The 20,762-nt window shown below is 34.5% G+C and overlaps 2 protein-coding genes across 5 annotated transcripts; one reads left to right on the top strand and one right to left on the bottom strand.

Annotated features, from left to right (window-relative positions):
- Positions 1–133: 133 nt before the first annotated feature.
- Positions 134–2,316, top strand: LOC149725798 (splicing regulator SDE2-like). The gene is made up of 4 exons (XM_089891530.1): positions 134–493; positions 740–853; positions 1,080–1,229; positions 1,623–2,316. Exons 1-4 carry the CDS (start codon positions 210–212, stop codon positions 2,014–2,016), a joined length of 942 nt encoding a protein of 313 aa, XP_089747656.1. The 5' UTR covers positions 134–209; the 3' UTR covers positions 2,017–2,316.
- LOC149725797 (calmodulin-regulated spectrin-associated protein 1-like) lies at positions 2,280–20,717 on the bottom strand. 4 transcript variants are annotated; one of them, XM_089891447.1, is made up of 31 exons: positions 19,984–20,717; positions 18,954–19,107; positions 18,557–18,680; positions 17,928–18,091; positions 16,917–17,081; positions 15,974–16,021; positions 14,048–14,068; positions 13,475–13,595; positions 12,442–12,669; positions 12,203–12,284; positions 11,423–11,561; positions 10,944–11,056; positions 10,383–10,501; positions 9,843–9,964; positions 9,408–9,694; positions 8,925–9,163; positions 8,597–8,673; positions 8,115–8,264; positions 7,702–7,753; positions 7,348–7,437; positions 6,531–7,046; positions 6,096–6,203; positions 5,730–5,780; positions 5,516–5,672; positions 5,036–5,183; positions 4,823–4,898; positions 4,388–4,446; positions 4,085–4,163; positions 3,636–3,754; positions 3,230–3,350; positions 2,280–3,042 (listed from the first exon to the last, which is right to left on the bottom strand). In XM_089891447.1, the coding sequence occupies exons 2-31, from the start codon at positions 19,008–19,010 to the stop codon at positions 2,891–2,893; spliced, it is 3,984 nt and encodes a 1,327-aa protein (XP_089747573.1). In that variant the 5' UTR covers positions 19,011–19,107; positions 19,984–20,717; the 3' UTR covers positions 2,280–2,890. The 4 variants fall into 4 exon arrangements, 3 of the variants coding, with proteins under 3 accessions (XP_089747573.1, XP_089747574.1, XP_089747575.1); XM_089891448.1 differs by having other exon boundaries at positions 18,954–19,035; XR_016386407.1 differs by lacking the exon at positions 3,636–3,754.
- Between the last annotated feature and the right edge of the window lie 45 nt (positions 20,718–20,762).

Genomic DNA, 20,762 nt, shown 5'->3' with positions numbered 1-20,762 from the left:
TATTTAACTAATTAACATAGATAATTAATTAACGTACCTGCGTAATTAGCATCATTTTAAAAAGAACGATATTTTGTTTTTACCGCGCAAACAATTTTATGATATTTCTATAACATGATAATATGCTTTCTATTGTGACTGGTGCTTTCCCTTTTAATTTGTATTACAGTTCTTGCTTTAACTTGTAAACGTTAATAAATGCTAAAGAAATGACGTCTGCAAATATTTTACTGGATCTTTCGGTGATTGGGCAAGGAATTCAGCACCTTAGTATTTGTGATGATGAGAAAATTGAAGAAAAATTGGTCAGATCCTGCGTAATAGGCGAAAATTCAAGCTTTTATTTTACCAAAAACGGTCGGGCTTTTTTACCTGGAGACTCGGTTCAAAATGGTGATTATTTGGCGGCTAAATTTCGCTTGTTGGGAGGCAAGGGCGGATTTGGGTCTATGCTAAGAGCTCTTGGGTCACAGATTGAAAAAACAACAAATAAGTGAGTATGATATATGTGGTTAGTCTTGCATCCTAACCGAAGTATACTGGGCTCAATGCTCGATACTAAAACACTTATCCGACATTGCTCCAACCCTGTTGTCATTAATTAGTTGTAGAACCCTGGATGTCAGGGTAATGGACCAACTCTGACCTAAATCCCGGGCCTATGTCATGCCATGCTGTAGGACTTCACTCACATAAAATAACATATGATAAACCTATATAATATCTATATCTAATACAGTGAAGCTTGTCGTGACTTAAGTGGCCGCCGAATGAGAGATGTCAACAACGAGAAGAAGATGATTGAATATGTGAAGCAGAAGGCTGAAAAAGAGAGAGAAAAAGAAAAAAGAAAGTAAGATCATGTGCATGCTTGGAAACATTCGGTGAAATGTATTGAATGAACAAATCAAAATGTAACTTTTTTATCCTTGCATGGTAACGACAGTCGTTTTACCACAAGTATTCTGTTTTATACACTTTGTGTCTACATGTTATCATGTATGTAACTTTGTGTGTAATTATGTTTGCAATAAACTGATTTTAACTGCTGTACCTAAATTACACAATCTGTATCACAGAATTGAGAAGCTGGAAAAATGTTTAGAAAAACCAAAACACTTTTTCAACGACCCAGCTTATGAGAAAAGTTTGGAACAAACAGCTGATAACGTAGAAAACGCTTTGAAAACGGGACTGGTTGCACATAAGAGGAAAGCTGAGACTGTAAAGTAAGTTTGGTGTATATAGGTACTTGTTTTATGTGACTCTTGTTGCCTACTTGATATTGGTGCTTTTGTTACTACAAAAATATTAATATACATATATATACTAACAGTGTACAGTGCCAGAGGAGCCATCTCTTAACCGAAGGCTACCAGGTTGTGCCACCATTGTGGGCGTATGTGGGCTCGAGCAAGGCACTTAACAGCAGTTGATCCAACCCAGTGGCCCTATTGGTTATCTGAAACCACCCCGCCAAAAAAATTAATGAATTACTAAGAAAACACATAAGCCTATACCATACTACCCTGTAAGCAGACACAGAGTGTATGAATAGAACACCCATCTTATGTCCAAATTATCAGTCATAAAACAAAGTAGTCATGAATTTATCTTGACAGGAAACCATCGAAAACCAAAAAAAGCAAGCAGTGGTTGGGGTTTGATGACATCAGTGGATCGTCATCAGATAGTGACGAAGACGACTTCGAAACAAATTGCAGGGTCAGCAAAAATAATTCCGCTGACTCAGTGGGAAGAAGCTCTACCTGCAATGAAGATAAATCCTCTCTGGCGAAAACAAGTGAAGAGCAAAATTCAGAAACAAGAAAAGCTGATGTAACAGAAGAATTAGAAAATAATAAAGATAAAATATCCTCTTTGAAAGAGAAAAAGCAAAATCTGGAGATTAGTAAAGAAGATTCACAAAAAGAAGATTCAGAGAAAACTTCAGGATCAAAAGACGTAGGAGATTCAAATGCTGAAGAAGATTTAAAGAAAGAATCTGAAACTTGATGATAAATAATATCTGGATGCGTGTTGTTTTTATACTGTCTCAAAACCCAAAATCTGCTCTTGTTTTGAACATAAATAATTTATAAAGCTTTTGATAGGTTTAGACATATCTGTATGTTGAAAATAAAAATACTGTTTAAAACTGTAGCAGAAGGGGTTAAAGTCTTTTGCAGTCTGTAGGGTGGGCTTTTGAAGTGTCAATATCTTTCAGCCTTTCTCACATTTCTGCCGTATTTGCTACAAAACTGCTTTTAAATGCAACCTTTAAACATAAGAATGTATTAAACATCTTGTACAGTAGGTTTACAATTCAATCAGCTCAGTGTGGGAAATAGCAGCTTATACAATTTATATGAGATATCAGTGAATACACAGCTATAACTGGTGCACCAGAAATCATTTGATTAAAATTTGAAATGGTGAATTACACAGTTTTTCACACAGTTAAATCATTGTCGATTTTTGATCATTTCTATTAGTAACTCCATTTTCACAGTGAAAAAAAGGCTTTTTTCTGCTTATACATATTAAATGGAAAAAAAATTGACTAGTTCTTTGAAAAAAAAGTATTTTCTATATATATTTTGTTTTGTTTTTGCCCAAATTACAGTAAGTTTAATTTGTGCTACTGTTATTTCTATGTTTAGAATAGAAAACAGTTAAAATAATTCCTAGTTGTGCTTAGACCTAAATAATGAATAGACCTACAGCACTGTTAGAATGCCCCTTCTGTAGTATTCAGTTATAACCTCTCATTTTCTCTTGCAGTAAAAACACAATAATAGGAACACTAGTAGTAAATTCTCATGCAGTAATACATAGACCAGTAAAACTGAAAAATAACAATGAAAAACCACCGGGCTATAGTAAAAACTTATTTTTTAGATGCTTGCCAAAGTGACTGCTTGATGGTAATAGCATCTATGCTAACAGATAGTGTTTTAGAAGGTACACGAGTGAAGGAACGCCGACCAGAGTTGTATTTGAATAAAGACTCAATCATAGTTGGCGTAATATGGTGGGGACCTGGGATATAGAAAATGTTACTGTTTCATAGAAAACTTATTCTACCCTAACTTAACAGTGAGTATGAGGTGTATGAATACACCATGTGTGTCTGGTGTATAAAAAGACACCCATGTTATAACTTGACAGTGAGCATAAGATGTCCAAATATCCAAATACAAAATAAAGCAGAACATTTAGTGCTCACCATTTCCAGTAATTCTGATAAGTTTTTCAGTCTCTGGATTGTAGCTATACAGTGCTCTGTACTGACATTTATTATCTCTAAATAAAACCATTAAGTGCCTTGCATCAGTCTGCTCCAAGTCCTGTAATATAGAAGCAATGTTGTATTACGGCTGCAGTTTTAACACTAAAGCTTTCGTAATTATAAGTTGGTTTAAGTTTTCTTACAGGTGAGGTTCTATTGTAGCAAAAGCCTGGGATTCAGACTCAAGTTTTCCTATACCCCAAAACCAAGTCATACCTAGTTTTTATAGGTAGTGCTATAAAAATGTTACACACACATCAAGTGCAACCAATTGTATATATATAAACTTATTTCCCCAAAATCGTCGGTCTTTATTGAAGTAGATATAGTATACCAAACATACTTGTAATATTTTATTCCGAGCGGACTCGTTCACTTTCCCTGGCAAGCAACAATGACATAGAGCGTTATGGATGAGCGCACGGTTCGATTTCGAACTTAATTTCTTGAACAACTTTGGACCTATGGTTTATATGAATAAACTTATTTATCCTCGCGCTGCGGGGCAATGACAGCCGTTATAACACGGGTGTTCTGATTCATACACCTCGTGCCAGCTTACGAGTTACAACATATGTAACTTTGTGGGTGATTAGTTTTTAGTAAACAAAGCATAATTGCAAAAACACATAACTGTATCCTCAGGACTCTAAAAAATGTGTACAATTGTAAAAACAAGATCAGGAAATATTAGATATTATGTGCTGACGGTGCCCATATTACCCCACAATAAAAAGACTGCAAAATATTATTAGTCATCCATCTTACCCCACAGTAATAAACACTCCATACCTGTATATTCCGAGCCACTACCAGAACCTCCCCCAGACCCAACAGACTCTGTGTCTTCTATAATATAAGTCTCAGCACCCTGTGTAATATACATATATATGTTATTATGTATATTATGGATGTTATTATGTATATTGAATATGTTATTTTTACCATAGAATGTTGAAATTTGCGGTAAAAGCTTCACATTTCAAGTCATAACATAAACAAATAAAAACTGCTCAGTTTCCAAAATAATATTGACAATTTTAAGGTGTTTGTCTGTTATTTGGTTGCAATAATCAGTGTATAATATTTACTTACAGAGCGTCCTGTGTTCTTTGCGGAGTTGAGATCAGTGTATGCGTAATTAGTTGGTGCATCTGGTATAATAATACACCATGATATGAATGAATTAATGGGATTTATTTATCCTTGTGTGGCGGGGCAAGACAGTCTTTATAACACAGGTGTTCTGTTTCATACACCTCATGCCTGTTTAAAGGGTAAATTCCAATACCGCTAAAAACCCTTATGTGCAATTAGTTGTTGCATCTGTTATAATAATATATTATAAATCATAATCATATAAATGAATAAACGATTTTATTTTTTCATGCAGGAAATGACAGTCGTTGTAACACAAGTGTTCTGTTTCATACAGCCGTGATTGCTCACGAGTTAAAATACATTACTGTTATGTACACTATGTACCTAATAAAACAGTGGTATAAAAAAACCATAGAAAAAGTAACTCACCAAAATTAAGAAGGTTTTGAATTGATTCAGCTTGGTCCGAAGGTATATGATGGTTGGTCTTTACTTTGTTCGTATGCTGGATTAAAGATACAAATACATAACATATTACTACTTAAATTTCATTAAAAAATATTAAAATTTGATAAAAATATCGGAACTCTGATATAATTAATAAAAAGTATTAATATTTATAATAAACAAACAAAGCATTACTTTTTTAGTAGAAGTAGACCCAATGATTCCTAATCTCTGATTGGCTGCCTCTTCTTCTTGTTTCTTTCTCATCTTGAAGTCATTTAACCTTCGATCTCGTTTCATCTTTTCATCCATTTTCTTCTGCTGGATCGCTTCTTGTTGCTCCCTGGAATAATGGGGGAAACATGCAGGTTAGGTGGACCAGCAACACAAATCAGTAAAATACCATAAATGCTAAAAAGTCTTAAAGTTCGGTGCTTATATCTAGAAAATGAAGATAAAGTAACAAAACTTTAAATAGTTTATAACAACATTCCCAAATGTTCAGAAAATTTACAAAATCTATAACAACTTTCACAAAACTATAAAAAAATACCTTCCAAAAATATAAAAACAGACACAAAACTATTGCCCAAAAGTTCTTAAATACATAACATATGTGAAGGTAATCCCTTATTTATTGTTAACAATTAAATAAACAATCACAAATTTTCTTACCTTGCCTCCCTTTTTTTGTTTTCCAACTCAGCCTCTCTCTCAATTTGCTTTTTTCTCATCTCCTCTTCTTTCTTTAGCCTGCTTAGCAGAAACTTCTCTTTTTTCTTTGCAAGTGTGTTTGCTGGACTCTTCTCCTCCAAGATGGTAAAACCAAGACCTATGATGTCACAATGATTATTATGATGTCACACACAATGAATATGACATCACAAACCTCCTTTTCTGTCGCTTTCATTAAGGGTTGTTTGAATTTCATCAGCATTTGCTAAGAATAAAAAATAACGGTTTGTTTAGGCTTACACTATTTAACTCTCTATTCTATTCTACATGGGTGAGGTCCTAAGGTGTGGCATGCTATGAAACCAAGAATTAGGGCCAGAGCTTGCCCCTTACCCCAACACCCAGACAAGAGTGCTACTGCATATAGCTTACCAGATGTTAAAGTCGCTTTCCAAAGGTAGGCGACAATACTTTAATGGTAATGGATGAGAGATCTTCCCTTGACAGCTCGGCCAAGGTTAGATATCTCGCGCTCACATTTGCTAGACAAATGAAACAAAGATAGAAACAAAATACTTACGACTAGCAGGGGCAGATTTAGCAGGGGTTGATTTACATGAAGAGGAAGATTCCAATCGACACGAAAATGAATCGTATGTCACCGAGATTTCGTGCGCTGGCTTTGTGACTAAGCATATATGGTAGATTATGAGTCAGCAAAGTATTTTAAGGGTAGGCGGTAGGAGTGACACTATGTGTTTATGTCCATACAAATAAGCAGAGCCAAAGTACATTGCATTTGCCACATTAATCAATGAGGTTCCTTATGTTTGACAACTAACCTATTTCAATTTCTATTCTATATAGGTAAGGTTCTACAGCAGGACAAAGGTAATTTGGATTTAGGCCAGACTGAGTTATTCCATAAAAATTTACATTTTTTACAAACAGAAGAGCATTTACACTATGCCTAGAACAATATTGCTCTTTATAAACGTAATCTCCATTCGCAAACCTTGTAAATGCTTCTCCAGAGACCCTTCGCTATTTTCCTTATTTTCTTCCGAGCCATTGTTCGAAAACAACGACCTTCTTGTCTCCACTTGAGGGCGCTGTTGAGCTTTATTTTCGCTGCCCCCAACGGAGCGTCCTGATTGGTGCAAACCTTGTCCAATCACAGGAGAGTTAGCCTCGACGATCGTAATAACTGGGGGTTTTCCGGGGTCCGAGAAAGAACTGTTTAAAGCGTTCTGCTTGACTGGTGATGCGGAAAAATGTTTCGGCTCTTCAGAGGATGAATTAAGATGAAGAGAAGACTTTTTGATCTCGTTTAATTCCTTGTGTAATTCTTCCACTTCCCGATCGAGGTCGCTGACTCGTTGTTTCGTTCGTTCGCGCTCGACGGAGAGTTGTAGCTGGTCGAGTTTTCGCTGCACGAGGGCGACAGTGCTTCCCTCGCAGAGTGTCGACTCATCTGCTGACTCGGGGAAATTTTCGTGGATTCTCGTTAAGTGAGATTTTAATGGAAGAGCTGGAAATAATGATTGTAATGTGATTTCCATTCTATATGGTTGAGGTCCTTGCCAAGAGTCATAGGATTAAACCACAAATTGGCTTTTCACCATAATTCAGATTACTTATCTATATAAGTATGGATGTATGTAACTTCTTTATTCTGGCATTTTCGAGCAACGACAGTCAATATAAAACAGGTGTTTTGTTTCCTACACCTTGTACACACTTACAAGTTAACTACTTTTTGAGTTTTAAAGTGTATGGCTGACAATTAAGACAACTCATAGGGGACCAAATAGATAAAACAATTAAAATACCTTGTTGTTGTTGTTGTTGCTCTCTATTTGTAGAAGCAGGGCTTGGACTTTTGGATGAATAATCTGAACTACTTTCCTCTTTGTTTACCCCTGTGTGACATTATAAACCTTATTGTTTTATAATAATTAACAATTAGGAATATATATGCATTGGAATCATTTGGCAATTGTTTGTTTTTCTTATTAAAAAGCACCGACGTTTTGTTTGATGTAGAGCCAGACATACCAATATAACTTTGCCTACACATTTTTGCATGCAATAAAGCGCAACAAACTAGCGATTTTTTTATCTTAAAAAATGCCAATGGTTAAAAATGTTTTTTTTAAATTACTCAAAATTTCCACACAACTAACCTGCTGAAAGGTGTTTGGATTGGTGGCAATATTTGGCTTGTTTCAATTGACTCTAAAAAGGGAATAAAAGTTGATTAAAACAACAGAGTTTATTGAGTGAGCCTTGAACCATTAACCCTTACTCTTTACAAAAACAACAATCATTTTAACACAAAAAATATATATAACTTCTTTAAATGGGCTTTGAACCGGTAACTCTTCACTTATGAAACCAAACCAAACCCAACACTTTATACGCAAAAACAATTATTTTAACATAATAAAACACATAACGCCCTTAACTGAGGCTTGAACCAGTAACCCTGTACTTTATACAACAACAACTCTAACACAATAAAAAACCTCCTTTCCCCCTTAAGTGAGTCTTGAACCAGTTACCTCACATACATAAAACCAAACCAAATCCAACATACCAGGTTAGAAGAGACATTATCAGAACGATGATTTCTTCTTTTCATATTTTCTACTTCCATTTTCAATTGATTAAACAGTCTGAATGCTTCATTTAATTTAGTTTCAAGGGGATCCATTTGAACACTTATAGAATTACATGGTTTCTCTGTCTGTGGAGTAAAAGTCATTATTATAAATACACTTAAACATGACAGTTACTGGGAATCTTAATTATATTGAAAAAAAAGTAAATATATAAGAAAAAAAGTAAAACAATTATTTTTGTGTGTGTTTTACTAGTATAAAACCCATTATGACATTACTATCTACTACCAAACCCATGACTAAAGAAAATATTTAAATGCTGTGGCAAAGTGGTTAGCGTGTTTGTCTCTAGCCCAGAGGTAATGGGTTCAAGGCTTGTCGCTGCTACCATTGCGGGTGCACTGTTCTTAGGCAAGACACTTAACGACAATTGCTGTTACGACATCATAATACTCACTTGTGATGCAACTTCAGCCAAACTTGTGTTTCGTGGTAATTTATTCTTTGATGATGTCATACCAGACTCACATGATACTGTGGAGACATAATTGGACAGTAAGTATGAGGTGTATAAATTCAACATGTGTGCCTGGTGTATAAGGGGACACCCATGTTATAACTTGACAGTGAGCATGAGGTGTATAAATTCAACATGTGTGCCTGGTGTATAAGAAGACACCCATGTTATAACTCGACAGTACGCATAAGGTGTATAAGAAGACACCCATGTTATAACTTGACAGTGAGCATGAGGTGTATGAAACTCACATAATACACCAACTCACCTGATCCTTTCATATGAGAATTTGTATGATCATTTTGTGAAGTTTTCATATCATGATAGCCCTCTCGCGATGGTATCCCATGAGAAGGTTCACTTATCACGGGATAACCAGCTGCTCGCGCAGATTCCATCGATTGAAATGCACCACTATGTACAGTGTAACTGTTTTGAGCGAATTTGAGATTTTGTTCAGTAAGCGTGGATTTTTCTGGTGAGACTTGGCTGACATTTGCACTGAAACTAAAAATGGAAAGATAAGATTTTTTGAAAGAGAGAGAAGAAGGGAAATTTATATTTAATTGACAAACTTGATTTTTTAAATTAGTTTCCTATATGCATGCCATAAAATCTGAGATTTTTTAGGCAGTATTTTTTTAGCAAATAAAGTTCTAGAAGAAAATGTATTCAAACAGTTCAGAAAAGTTTTTAAAAGTGTAGAAAAACGTTTTACGATTCATTTTTAAAATACAAATAGAGTTCTTACTTGTTTTGAGGTTTGTATGAGTTCGTGGTCGATGAAGCGGATCCGGTGATTGTTGAGACGCTCGTTAACTCTGATGCTGAGTCATCGTAGGAATTCTGACTCAGCAGAGGACGTGCATAGAAACCACGACTCGTGGAAACTGGCGAGCGGAAATCGTTGGTGCGTACTGTCTCGATTGTGAGGTCACCGTCGTTTATTCGAGCGGAACGACCCCCTGGGGTTTGTGGGGGTTTCCCAGAGGTGAAACCTTTCCAGGATATGTCAACGTCACGGGAATCCCCAGCCCCCTAAATATGCAAATTAGGTGAAAAATATTTTTTATTTTAAAAGGAAAACATGTTTTAATTTATTAAAAAATCCTTTTTTAAAACAAAAACATATGTTTTAACAAAATAAAAAAATTGTTAAATTAACATAAAGAAACCAAATAAATACCATGCTGCTAGTAACACTCCTGTCACTCAGTAGTTGATCTATCTCAGCGTCCATCTCAACTTTAGATAACAAACTTTGTTGTGTCATGCTTGGATGATTCCATTGTCTTCGTGGTTGTGTGTCTAATGGACATTGTGATAGTAAATTTTTTATCATAGTAAATTTTTTAAAAATCACAAAGATATTTTTGCCTAATGTTTACATTTGTGTGTTTTTCAGTAAAATGACTTTTTTTGTCTACAATTTATAAAATTGGTCTATCTATATTTAAGATATGCAAGACTAAATAAAACTATTTTTTTATTGTAAAACAGGGAACCTTGGTACACAATATCCGGTCTATGGAGTCGTAAGGATACGTTTTTTTTCGTTGAATTTTCTCTGTTTACTATCAAATGAGATGAGAAAATATAATCAAAAGGTACCCTATCTTCTCCCACCCTATTATACTTACCATTATATAAAACACAAGTATAATTATATGAATAAATACAAGTATAACATTATATTAAATCCAGCAACTATATTATATATATTTACCATTATATTGGTTCCAAGCAGAAGGAGGTGTAGCAGTAGGTAGAGATAATTCACCATTTAATATATTATGTAATGAAGATGACTTGCGCATTACACCATGGTATATAGGGGTCACAAACCTATTATAAAGTAAGTTAGTTTATGTACTGTACAGTTGGCTGTTGGGTTCATAGGCGCCAAACCTGGGGTGGCAGGGTAGGCAGGCATACCCAGGAATTTCCTGCACTGCATAAAATAACCTTGAATTGGTTGCACCACTTTTCACAAGTGTTTATATAAGTTAAGTTGTATTTGACCGACACTTCAGTATTTTTGACAGCTAGTTTTACAAAGTGTCAACAAAACAATAACCTTGAATTGGTTGCACCACTTTTCACGGGTGTTTATATAAGTTAAGTTGTATTTGACCAACAATTCAGTATGTATTTTACAAGGTTTAAAGTAATAATTCTACTCATACAGATAACATGTTTTATTGCGCAACCCCTGGAAAAAAATGATGTCACTACACAGCATACACATCGTGCCAGCAACAGTTTATATACAATTGTTTAAACTAACCTTGGATTCGTGGAATGAGGTCGATCTTCTTGATGTCTCCGCGGTAACAAAGGTTTTTGTGGAATTCCCATATATGGAATATGAAGGTCAGAATCACTTTGTGATGAAGTTGTCTATGATGCGGTAAAAATACTTTCAATATTAATACAATTAAATTAAAGATTGAATGTAACTTATTTTTTCTAGTAGGGCGATGCAACGACAGTTGTTATAACACGGGTGTTCTGTTTCATACACCTCATGCCTGCTTACAAGTTACCGCATATCTAACTTTGAAGTTGATTATTTATTTATTTTTCTGTATGGGTAATATTTTAAACAACCAAATAGTGGCCACTGGGTCGGAGAAATTACTGACAAGTGTCTTGCCCAAAGACACATAGTCCACAATGCAAAACGCACTAAACACTGTGCCACAGCTTAACAATCACCCTTGCTTTAAAAAATAATAATATATACATATATATATATTGTCTTACCAGTAAGTTGGTGGTAGGGGTACAGTGTTTCCCAATTAACTTTTCTTCAGGTGGTAAAAAACTTCTTTCTGTGGCATCACTGATTAAAGAGGAAATGTTGGGAATTTTGGAAAGAATGCTGGAGTTTTGACTGGAAACACTGCAAAAATATATTGGTCAACACTAGAAAATATATTGTCTGGCAACACTGCAAAATATGGTGGTTAACACTAAAAATATTTAAAAAACATTTAAATATTAATACTGAAAAAAACTTTATATAAATCCCAACACTCAAAAAAAATATAAATCGCAACACTAGAAAAATATTTGGCATCACTGTAATGGACATTACACCAATGCAAACAGAGCAGGGCAGGTTTGTGTACAACAAACACAATGTATTATATACAAGGGTATGTGTCTATTAATGTCACCATGTACACACAATACTGAAACAAATAAAGTTACAACAAATATATAAATTTTAATCCAAAATCCAAATAAGTTTTAATCTATAACTAGATGTTTATTATTACTATTTGCACCTTCACAGAGCAGAACACCTGTGTTATGATGACTGTCATTGCCACGCAAGGATAAATAAGTTCAATGATTCCTTCAGTATGACATTTATAGATAATTACCAATCCAGTGGTCCCTTTATGGGTTGTCGGCCAAACATTAAAAATACTAACAATTTAATTCCCACAAATTCACATATGTAACTTATTAATCCCTTATCTTATGGTTTGTCCTTAATAGTGAGCCATATAATGACTATATATTAAGTAAACTTACCTAGAAGTGCTTGCTGTAGAAATATGTGGTGCATCTGATTTCATAGCAATTGTCATTTTTTCAGAAGTTTTTACCTCATGACCTAAAAACAGAATAAATGAATTAGAAACTTTATTGTAATTTCAGTAAATAATATATATTATATATTTGATTACTCAAACACAGCCTATTTAGCAAAATAAATTTATTATATGGCAGAAGAAAATGATTAAATAAGTCAAATTCATTTAGTTCTTTACCTCTTGGTGAAATTTTATCACTTTTTGGAGCAATTTCAAGACAGTAAAACAACTGTGCAAAAAAAGCAATAAAATTTGGTTGTAAGTCGTCATGGCAACTAATGAAGTCATCAGGTGTTAGAAATGGGGGGTTTCCCTGAGTTAGAACCTCGTCAAAAGCAAATTGAAGAGACATAGTTAAATTATGTAGAGCATCAGCCAACGACGTGTCTTCTTTTAGTACAATATCTGGATATAAAAAAGTTGAATGTTAAATATTGTATGTAGACATATTACATTTGTAGTAAATGAATGAATGAAACTTGTTTATCCTCGTAAGGCAATGATAGTCGTTATAATATAGTTTCATATACTTCGTTCCCGCTTCAAGTTACTATAAATGTAACTTAGATGTATAGCAATGTGGTCTATTTATGACTCAAATACAACCTAACTTATTTAAACATGTGTAAAAAGTGGTGCAACCAATTCATGGTTATTGTTTTGTTGACACTTTGTAAAACTAGCTGTCAAAAATACTAAAGTGTCGGTCAAATACAACTTAACTTATATAAACACCTGTGAAAAGTGGTGCAACCAATTCAAGGTTATTGTTTTGATGACACTTTGTAAAATTAGTTGTCAAAAATACTGAAGTGTCGGTCAAATACAACTTAACTTATATAAACACCTGTGAAAAGTGGTGCAACCAATTCAAGGTTATTGTTTTGATGACACTTTGTAAAATTAGTTGTCAAAAATACTGAAGTGTCGGTCAAATACAACCTAACTTATATAAACACCTGTGAAAAGTGGTGCAACCAATTCAAGGTTATTGTTTTGATGACACTTTGTAAAATTAGTTGTCAAAAATACTGAAGTGTCGGTCAAATACAACCTAACTTATATAAACACCTGTGAAAAGTGGTGCAACCAATTCAAGGTTATTGTTTTGTTGACACTTTGTAAAACCTATCCCATAAAAGTGATGTTAAAAAATGCGCAAAGCAGTATAGCACTATTACAATAGAAACACAATTAAAATATAACTTACCATTTATAGGGATATGTGTTGGGCAATAATAATGCAATACAAGTGCAATAACAGCACTGTCGCATATATCTTCTAACTTAGAAGTAACGACTGGGTACACCATGCATGGATCAGAGGGCTTCTATAGAAATAACATATATATATATAAAAAATAGAAATTTAATAATAATAAAAGGTTTAGGTGCCTGATTTTTGTGTCTATTGCATAAAATGTGTATATACATATATATATATGTTTTAAAATAAAAACAGATAAAATAAATTTAGTACCCAATTTACATTAAGTAATATTATTAATATACACACTCTTTATAAACAGTGGTGTGAAAAAATCAAGTTAAATTAATAGGTTTACAAACACACTAATTATTTATTACAGGCCTACCCCAAAATAATGATCAAATTTAGTTTACGCAAATTTTTTCCGCCACTTTTTACAATACATACATGCAGAGTAAAAAAAGTATTTTTTTTAAATCAGTAAATCAAGTAACATAAATTGAATACAACAACAATAACATGCAGAATATTTTCTATTTGTTTTCAATCTGACATCTAACACCAATAACTCACATGAAAAATTCTTTTAAGCCACTGGAATAATATTTTGTTAGGTAAAAAGTACAGGGTGTTGGGTGTAAATTCCACCCCATGTTTAAAGTACAGGGTGTTGGGTGTAAATTCCACCCCATGTTTAAAGTACAGGGTGTTGGGTGTAAATTCCACCCCATGTTTAAAGTACAGGGTGTTGGGTGTAAATTCCACCCCATGTTTAAAGTACAGGGTGTTGGGTGTAAATTCCACCCCATGTTTAAAGTACAGGGTGTTGGGTGTAAATTCCACCCCATGTTTAAAGTACAGGGTGTTGGGTGTAAATTCCACCCCATGTTTAAAGTACAGGGTTTTGGGTGTAAATTCCACCCCATGTTTAAAGTACAGGGTATTGGGTGTAAATTCCACCCCATGTTTAAAGTACAGGGTGTTGGGTGTAAATTCCACCCCATGTTTAAAGTACATGGTATTGGGTGTAAATTCCACCCCATGTTTAAAGTACAGGGTGTTGGGTGTAAATTCCACCCCATGTTTAAAGTACAGGGTGTTGGGTGTAAATTCCACCCCATGTTTAAAGTACAGGGTATTGGGTGTAAATTCCTCCCCATGTTTAAAGTACAGGGTGTTGGGTGTAAATTCCTCCCCATGTTTAAAGTACAGGGTGTTGGGTGTAAATTCCTCCCCATGTTTAAAGTACAGGGTGTTGGGTGTAAATTCCTCCCCATGTTTAAAGTACAGGGTGTTGGGTGTAAATTCCACCCCATGTTTAAAGTACAAGGTGTTGGGTGTAAATTCCACCCCATGTTTAAAGTACAGGGTGTTGGGTGTAAATTCCACCCCATGTTTAAAGTACAGGGTGTTGGGTGTAAATTCCACCCCATGTTTAAAGTACAGGGTGTTGGGTGTAAATTCCTCCCCATGTTTAAAGTACAGGGTGTTGGGTGTAAATTCCTCCCCATGTTTAAAGTACAGGGTGTTGGGTGTAAATTCCACCCCATGTTTAAAGTACAGGGTGTTGGGTGTAAATTCCACCCCATGTTTAAAGTACAGGGTGTTGGGTGTAAATTCCACCCCATGTTTAAAGTACAGGGTGTTGGGTGTAAATTCCTCTCCATGTTTAAAGTACAGGGTGTTGGGTGTAAATTCCTCCCCATGTTTAAAGTACAGGGTGTTGGGTGTAAATTCCACCCCATGTTTAAAGTACAGGGTGTTGGGTGTAAATTCCACCCCATGTTTAAAGTACAGGGTATTGGGTGTAAATTCCACCCCATGTTTAAAGTACACGGTATTGGGTGTAAATTCCACCCCATGTTTAAAGTACAGGGTGTTGGGTGTAAATTCCACCCCATGTTTAAAGTACAGGGTGTTGTGTGTAAATTCCATCCCATGTTTAAAGTACAGGGTGTTGGGTGTTAATTCCACCCCATGTTTAAAGTACAGGGTATTGGGTGTAAATTCCACCCCATGTTTAAAGTACAGGGTATTGGGTGTAAATTCCACCCCATGTTTAAAGTACACGGTATTGGGTGTAAATTCCACCCCATGTTTAAAGTACAGGGTGTTAGGTGTAAATTCCACCCCATGTTTAAAGTACAGGATGTTGGGTGTAAATTCCACCCCATGTTTAAAGTACACGGTATTGGGTGTAAATTCCACCCCATGTTTAAAGTACAGGGTGTTGGGTGTAAATTCCACCCCATGTTTAAAGTACAGGGTGTTGGATGTAAATTCCACCCCATGTTTAAAGTACAGGGTGTTGGGTGTAAATTCCACCCAATGTTTAAAGGGTAAAAACTGAACTCAATATTTTAGATACAATATATGACCTAACCCACACAATGTATCAAACTAAAAACAACAGCAGTATCAAATATCAAATCCAGACATAGCTATGTTATTATGTATTGAAACATAGCACAATATAGTGAACATATTTACACAAAATACCTTATGTGGTTCAGTGGTCTGCTCGAGATGCTGGACTTTGGTTACTACCTGTAAAACAGGATACATAATAAACAGTGACCTTTATAAAACTGAATAGCTTTATATTAAAGAAAAAATGAATGTAACTTATTTATCCTTGCGTGGTGGAAAATGACAGTCGTTATAACACAAGTGTTCTGTTTCATACAACCTATGCCTGCTTACGAGTTACCTCGTATGTAACTTTTTGGGTGATTGTTTTTTTAATTTGTACGGCTGATAATTTTGTCAATCCATTAGTGACCACTGGGTTGAAACAATTGCTGTTAAGTGTCTTGCCCAAGGACACATGCGCCCAAATTTACACCAAACTGTAATGTGTATATGCACTATTGCACTGTATTGTATATACTAGTATTATGACCTTCTAAGTAGAAGTTAATAATAGGATTAGGAAGTGTCTTATAAGAGAGACAGACAACTTAAGCTGTAACTTCTAATTTAACATAAATGGATTTTAAACAAATTAGTCAGAAATTCATAAGCTTATTATATATACAATAACAGTAATAATTTATGCACAGGAAACATAAACTCAGTTAGTTTTAATACAAACATAACGGCCCATATGACACATTTGTCCACATTTTCACACAATTTGTTTAAAAACTCGAACCATCTTCTGTGATGTCAGAAGTTAAATGCAAACAAGTGTGTCTTATACATAGGCTGTTGTATTGGTATAAGTGCGAAACTTTTTAAAACACAGAAGAGGCAGGGATAGTTAGACACACAATCCTGTGAAAAAATCTAACTTATTGGTTGTACCTTGTTTACTGATTAATGCCGTGTACAAATTCCAGGGTTGGCCTGCCCACCCTGCCACCCCACGTTTGGTGCCTATGACACTATGTGCTGTTATGTTTGTTTTAAAAACAATATTTTTCATTGCGCAGCACTGTACCTTGCTTAACCATAGAACTACAGCTTCTTCAGTGTTGCCAGGTAATTCTCTTGAAGCATAAAAACTTGAGAACTTCTTTATTGACTTGACAAGAGTCTCAGTGCTAATCCACATTTTACTTGAAGCAGCAAACATCATCATATCAATGAGTTGGATGTGGGAGTTCTATAAGGAATAACAATGAATGTAACTTATTTTTGCTACTGGGGTAATGACAGTCATTATAACACAGGTGTTCTTTTTTATGCACCTCGTGTCGCAAATGAATGAATGAATGTAACTTATTTATCCTTGTGTGGCGGGGCAACAACAGTCGTTATAACACGGGTGTTCTGGTTTATGCACCTCGTGTCGCAAATGAATGAATGTAACTTATTTATCCTTGTGTGGCGGGGCAACAACAGTCGTTATAACACGGGTGTTCTGTTTTATGCACCTCGTGTCGCAAATGAATGAATGTAACTTATTTATCCTTGTGTGGCGGGGCAACAACAGTCGTTATAACACGGGTGTTCTGTTTTATGCACCTCGTGTTGCAAATGAATGAATGTAACTTATTTATCCTTGTGTGGCGGGGCAACAACAGTCGTTATAACACGGGTGTTCTGTTTTATACACCTCGTGCCTGATTATGAGTTACCAAATAGAACTTGAACCAAAGGTAGTTTAATTCATCATAGGATATAATATGACTTATACTTCCTATTACTAAGCAATTCAAAATAAATGACTCACAAATAGTAATAACGGTAAAATCTGCTTGCAAAATAAATTTTAAATACAAATTTTAAATACGTAGAATACATATATAGTGTATTTATATCTTGGAAAAAACAACACAAATTAGTATTTTTATAAGTAAGTTAAGACTTAAATTAATCAAACTAAAATTTAGTAATACAGCATGGTTCAAAACATAAAAGATTAAGTAGGGTCAAATTAACCACACACAAAGTTACACATGTGAAACAGAACACAAATAAATAAGTTACATTCTTTCACTTAACATACCAACTTAAGCGGGTAGTTTGATAGTTGTTGTGATGTCAATACAGGGTCATCTGACTTTAGAATATAAAACTCATGTCTGCATAAAGCTTGTATGACGGCATCAAAACCATTCTGTTGTATATTGGTATCAAATATCATTCGTATACATTGTCTATATGGCCAACCTAGAAATGAAGATACAGTTTATATTCTGATGCTTTTTAGATTTTTTGATGTAGCATTAAAGGTGTCTGGGGCAATAACTTTAAAATATGGGTGACATCTTGTGTTTTATATTATACTGCTATTACCACCTTGCTGCATATGCGCAAAGCAAGGGTTCCTGGGGTGACATTAATGTTACTACATATTTTAAAATAGGAATGGCATCACATGTTTTAGCACCCCAGTTTTAGGCATAAAATGGCTTTTACCCTGTTATTAGGTGTCTATACAAACAAGCAGAGCCAAAGTATATTGCATTCACCACATTAATAAATGAGGTTCCATATATTTGAACTAAGAGAGTTACTGTATTTTAACAATGTCACCAGAAAAGCTAATTACTTATACAAACACAAATTTTTTTCTAACTTCTATGTTTTAATTTTAAAACCACGTAAACATTTATATGTATATACAAGGCTTACCACTGATAAGAAACTCCTGTACATCTCGCGTAACTTCTCCATTTTCATTGAAAATCTTTTCCACATTACATGTTGGGTGTTGTATACGAACTACCCCTAATAACCAAGCCAGTGAGCTTCGAATCTGTAAAAAGCTTTTTTAACATTTTGTAAACAGTTGATAAACATAACCAGTATGAAAAGTGAATATGAGCACAATCTAGTGTTTTTTTTTGCATACCTTTATTAAATAAATAACTAGTAGAATATCTACAAGGTTCAAACAATATATTTTTAAAATGTAATGCATTTTTTGATAATATTTTGCATCTAATAAAATGGTTATGTACAATAAACACATCATGCCAGTGGGAAATAGATTACTATTGTCATGTCATTAAATTTTTTCAAGTTTTACCTTCGCTTTTTCGATGTCGTAATGTGCATCAGAATCTGGAACGTCAAACTGGCGCATTTTCTTCAATTTCGTTCACTTTCCCCTTAAGTTTTAGTTTAAACTAACACAGAATCGTACACAAAAAGCACCATAATAATTTGTAGCACCTGGCAATCTAATTTTTTTTTAAATTTCAATTTTAAGTAAATTTAGAAGAGTACTGTCAAAACTCTGTACTGCGAGTTTTTTGTAGGTAAAACTGGTAATTATGAAACCATTGCACTAATTATATGTCTAAAACAGCACAAACACAGGTGAATATAGCTATATCTTCTGATAAAATGCGCATAGCGCTCAAACTTATCACTAACAACAAACGCAACGTGAAAAACAAACCAAGAAAACAAATAAAAATTAAATCCTTATTTCAAGCGGTTATTTAAATCCATTCGCTTGAAAATTACGGTCAGGGGAGTAAAAAATTTGCGTCTGAAGATATTCTATTTTTTGCATAATTTGGGTGGCGTTTATGATTTCTAAACAGCGTACTTTACATTCTAAACCAAACAGTTTTAAAGAGTTTGTATTACTGTTAAAACTTGGAATACTATCCTAATTTATAGCAGACAAATTTCCATCACACTTTTATGTTGAGTTGTCTAGCTATATTATGTAAGATTACTATTTTAATAACCTTGACATTTTATAGAGCTTAAGTTGTCTAATATCAACCGATTGACTTTTTATTCTGATATCACTGAGATATTCGTTTATAAGGCTATATAGAGTGTAGACTATAGCATTGCATATACGTATTTTGCTAACGTGGTTCTACAAGTCTGTATCACCTGTCACACGACAAGGCTTGTACATTAAAACAAATCTTGCATTTTAATTTTGGGCTGCGAAAATTTATTATGACTGTAGCAATGGCAAGAGTATATAATACCTTTAAACATGCCGTATACATTTTCAGCAATGATCAAAATATTTTTTAAAGAACATTTTAAATCTACGTTACTTTTTGACACATCGATATAAAAAATCTTACCTTCATCATAAATTATGTAATTCTTCTTTTCAATTTCGCTTTCCCTTGAAGATCTTTTATATGCAAAACGAGGAATTCTGCAGATTTTCATATCTGTTCGCGTAACTAAATCGAGAGAATACACACAAAAAAAGAAACTTTCTCTCCATGTGAGAGAACGCACAAAAAATGCGAACGCTCTCTCTATCCGAGAGAACAAACGAAAAACGCGGTTCGAGAGTAGCGCGACGAGCAAAACAAACGCGAAAGCAATTTATTAAAATGCGGAAACTGAAAGCCAATAAACCGCAGTAATTACGCGTTTTATGTATCGCAAATGCGTGTCTTGGTCCGCGCAACCACAGCAGGCAAGACAGCGGCGCGAGGCGTTCCTATACCATAAGAAACGCGTAACATCGTTCATACAACAGTAAAAAAACGCCAGAAGCCATACGGCGAATACGCATTGATAAGCATATCGTATAGGAATATGAAGTGTCAGATAGAATATGGTTAATATAAGAGACACAATTTTAGAAACTGTATAAAGAACAAACAAGAGCCTTAAATGGACGGATAAAGTTATAAAAGTGACTTTTAGTTCAACTAACGGAGACTTTAGATAAACTACTGCAAAATAGGGTCCATTTTAGAAAGTCTAAAACGGGATGTACGAAAAAAATTAATACACAAACAGATTAATTTGGAAAAGTGCTTCTTCGCCACTTAGCAGAAATTGCTGTAATGCTGTATACCTGAAATAAATTGCATAATTTTCTTTAGAAATATAAGTTCTTGAG

Source organism: Ciona robusta, chromosome 13, assembly GCF_009617815.1.
Source record: "Ciona robusta chromosome 13, ASM961781v2".
Classification (NCBI taxonomy): Eukaryota; Metazoa; Chordata; class Ascidiacea; order Phlebobranchia; family Cionidae; genus Ciona; species Ciona robusta.
This window is presented reverse-complemented; position numbering and strand designations above follow the sequence as displayed.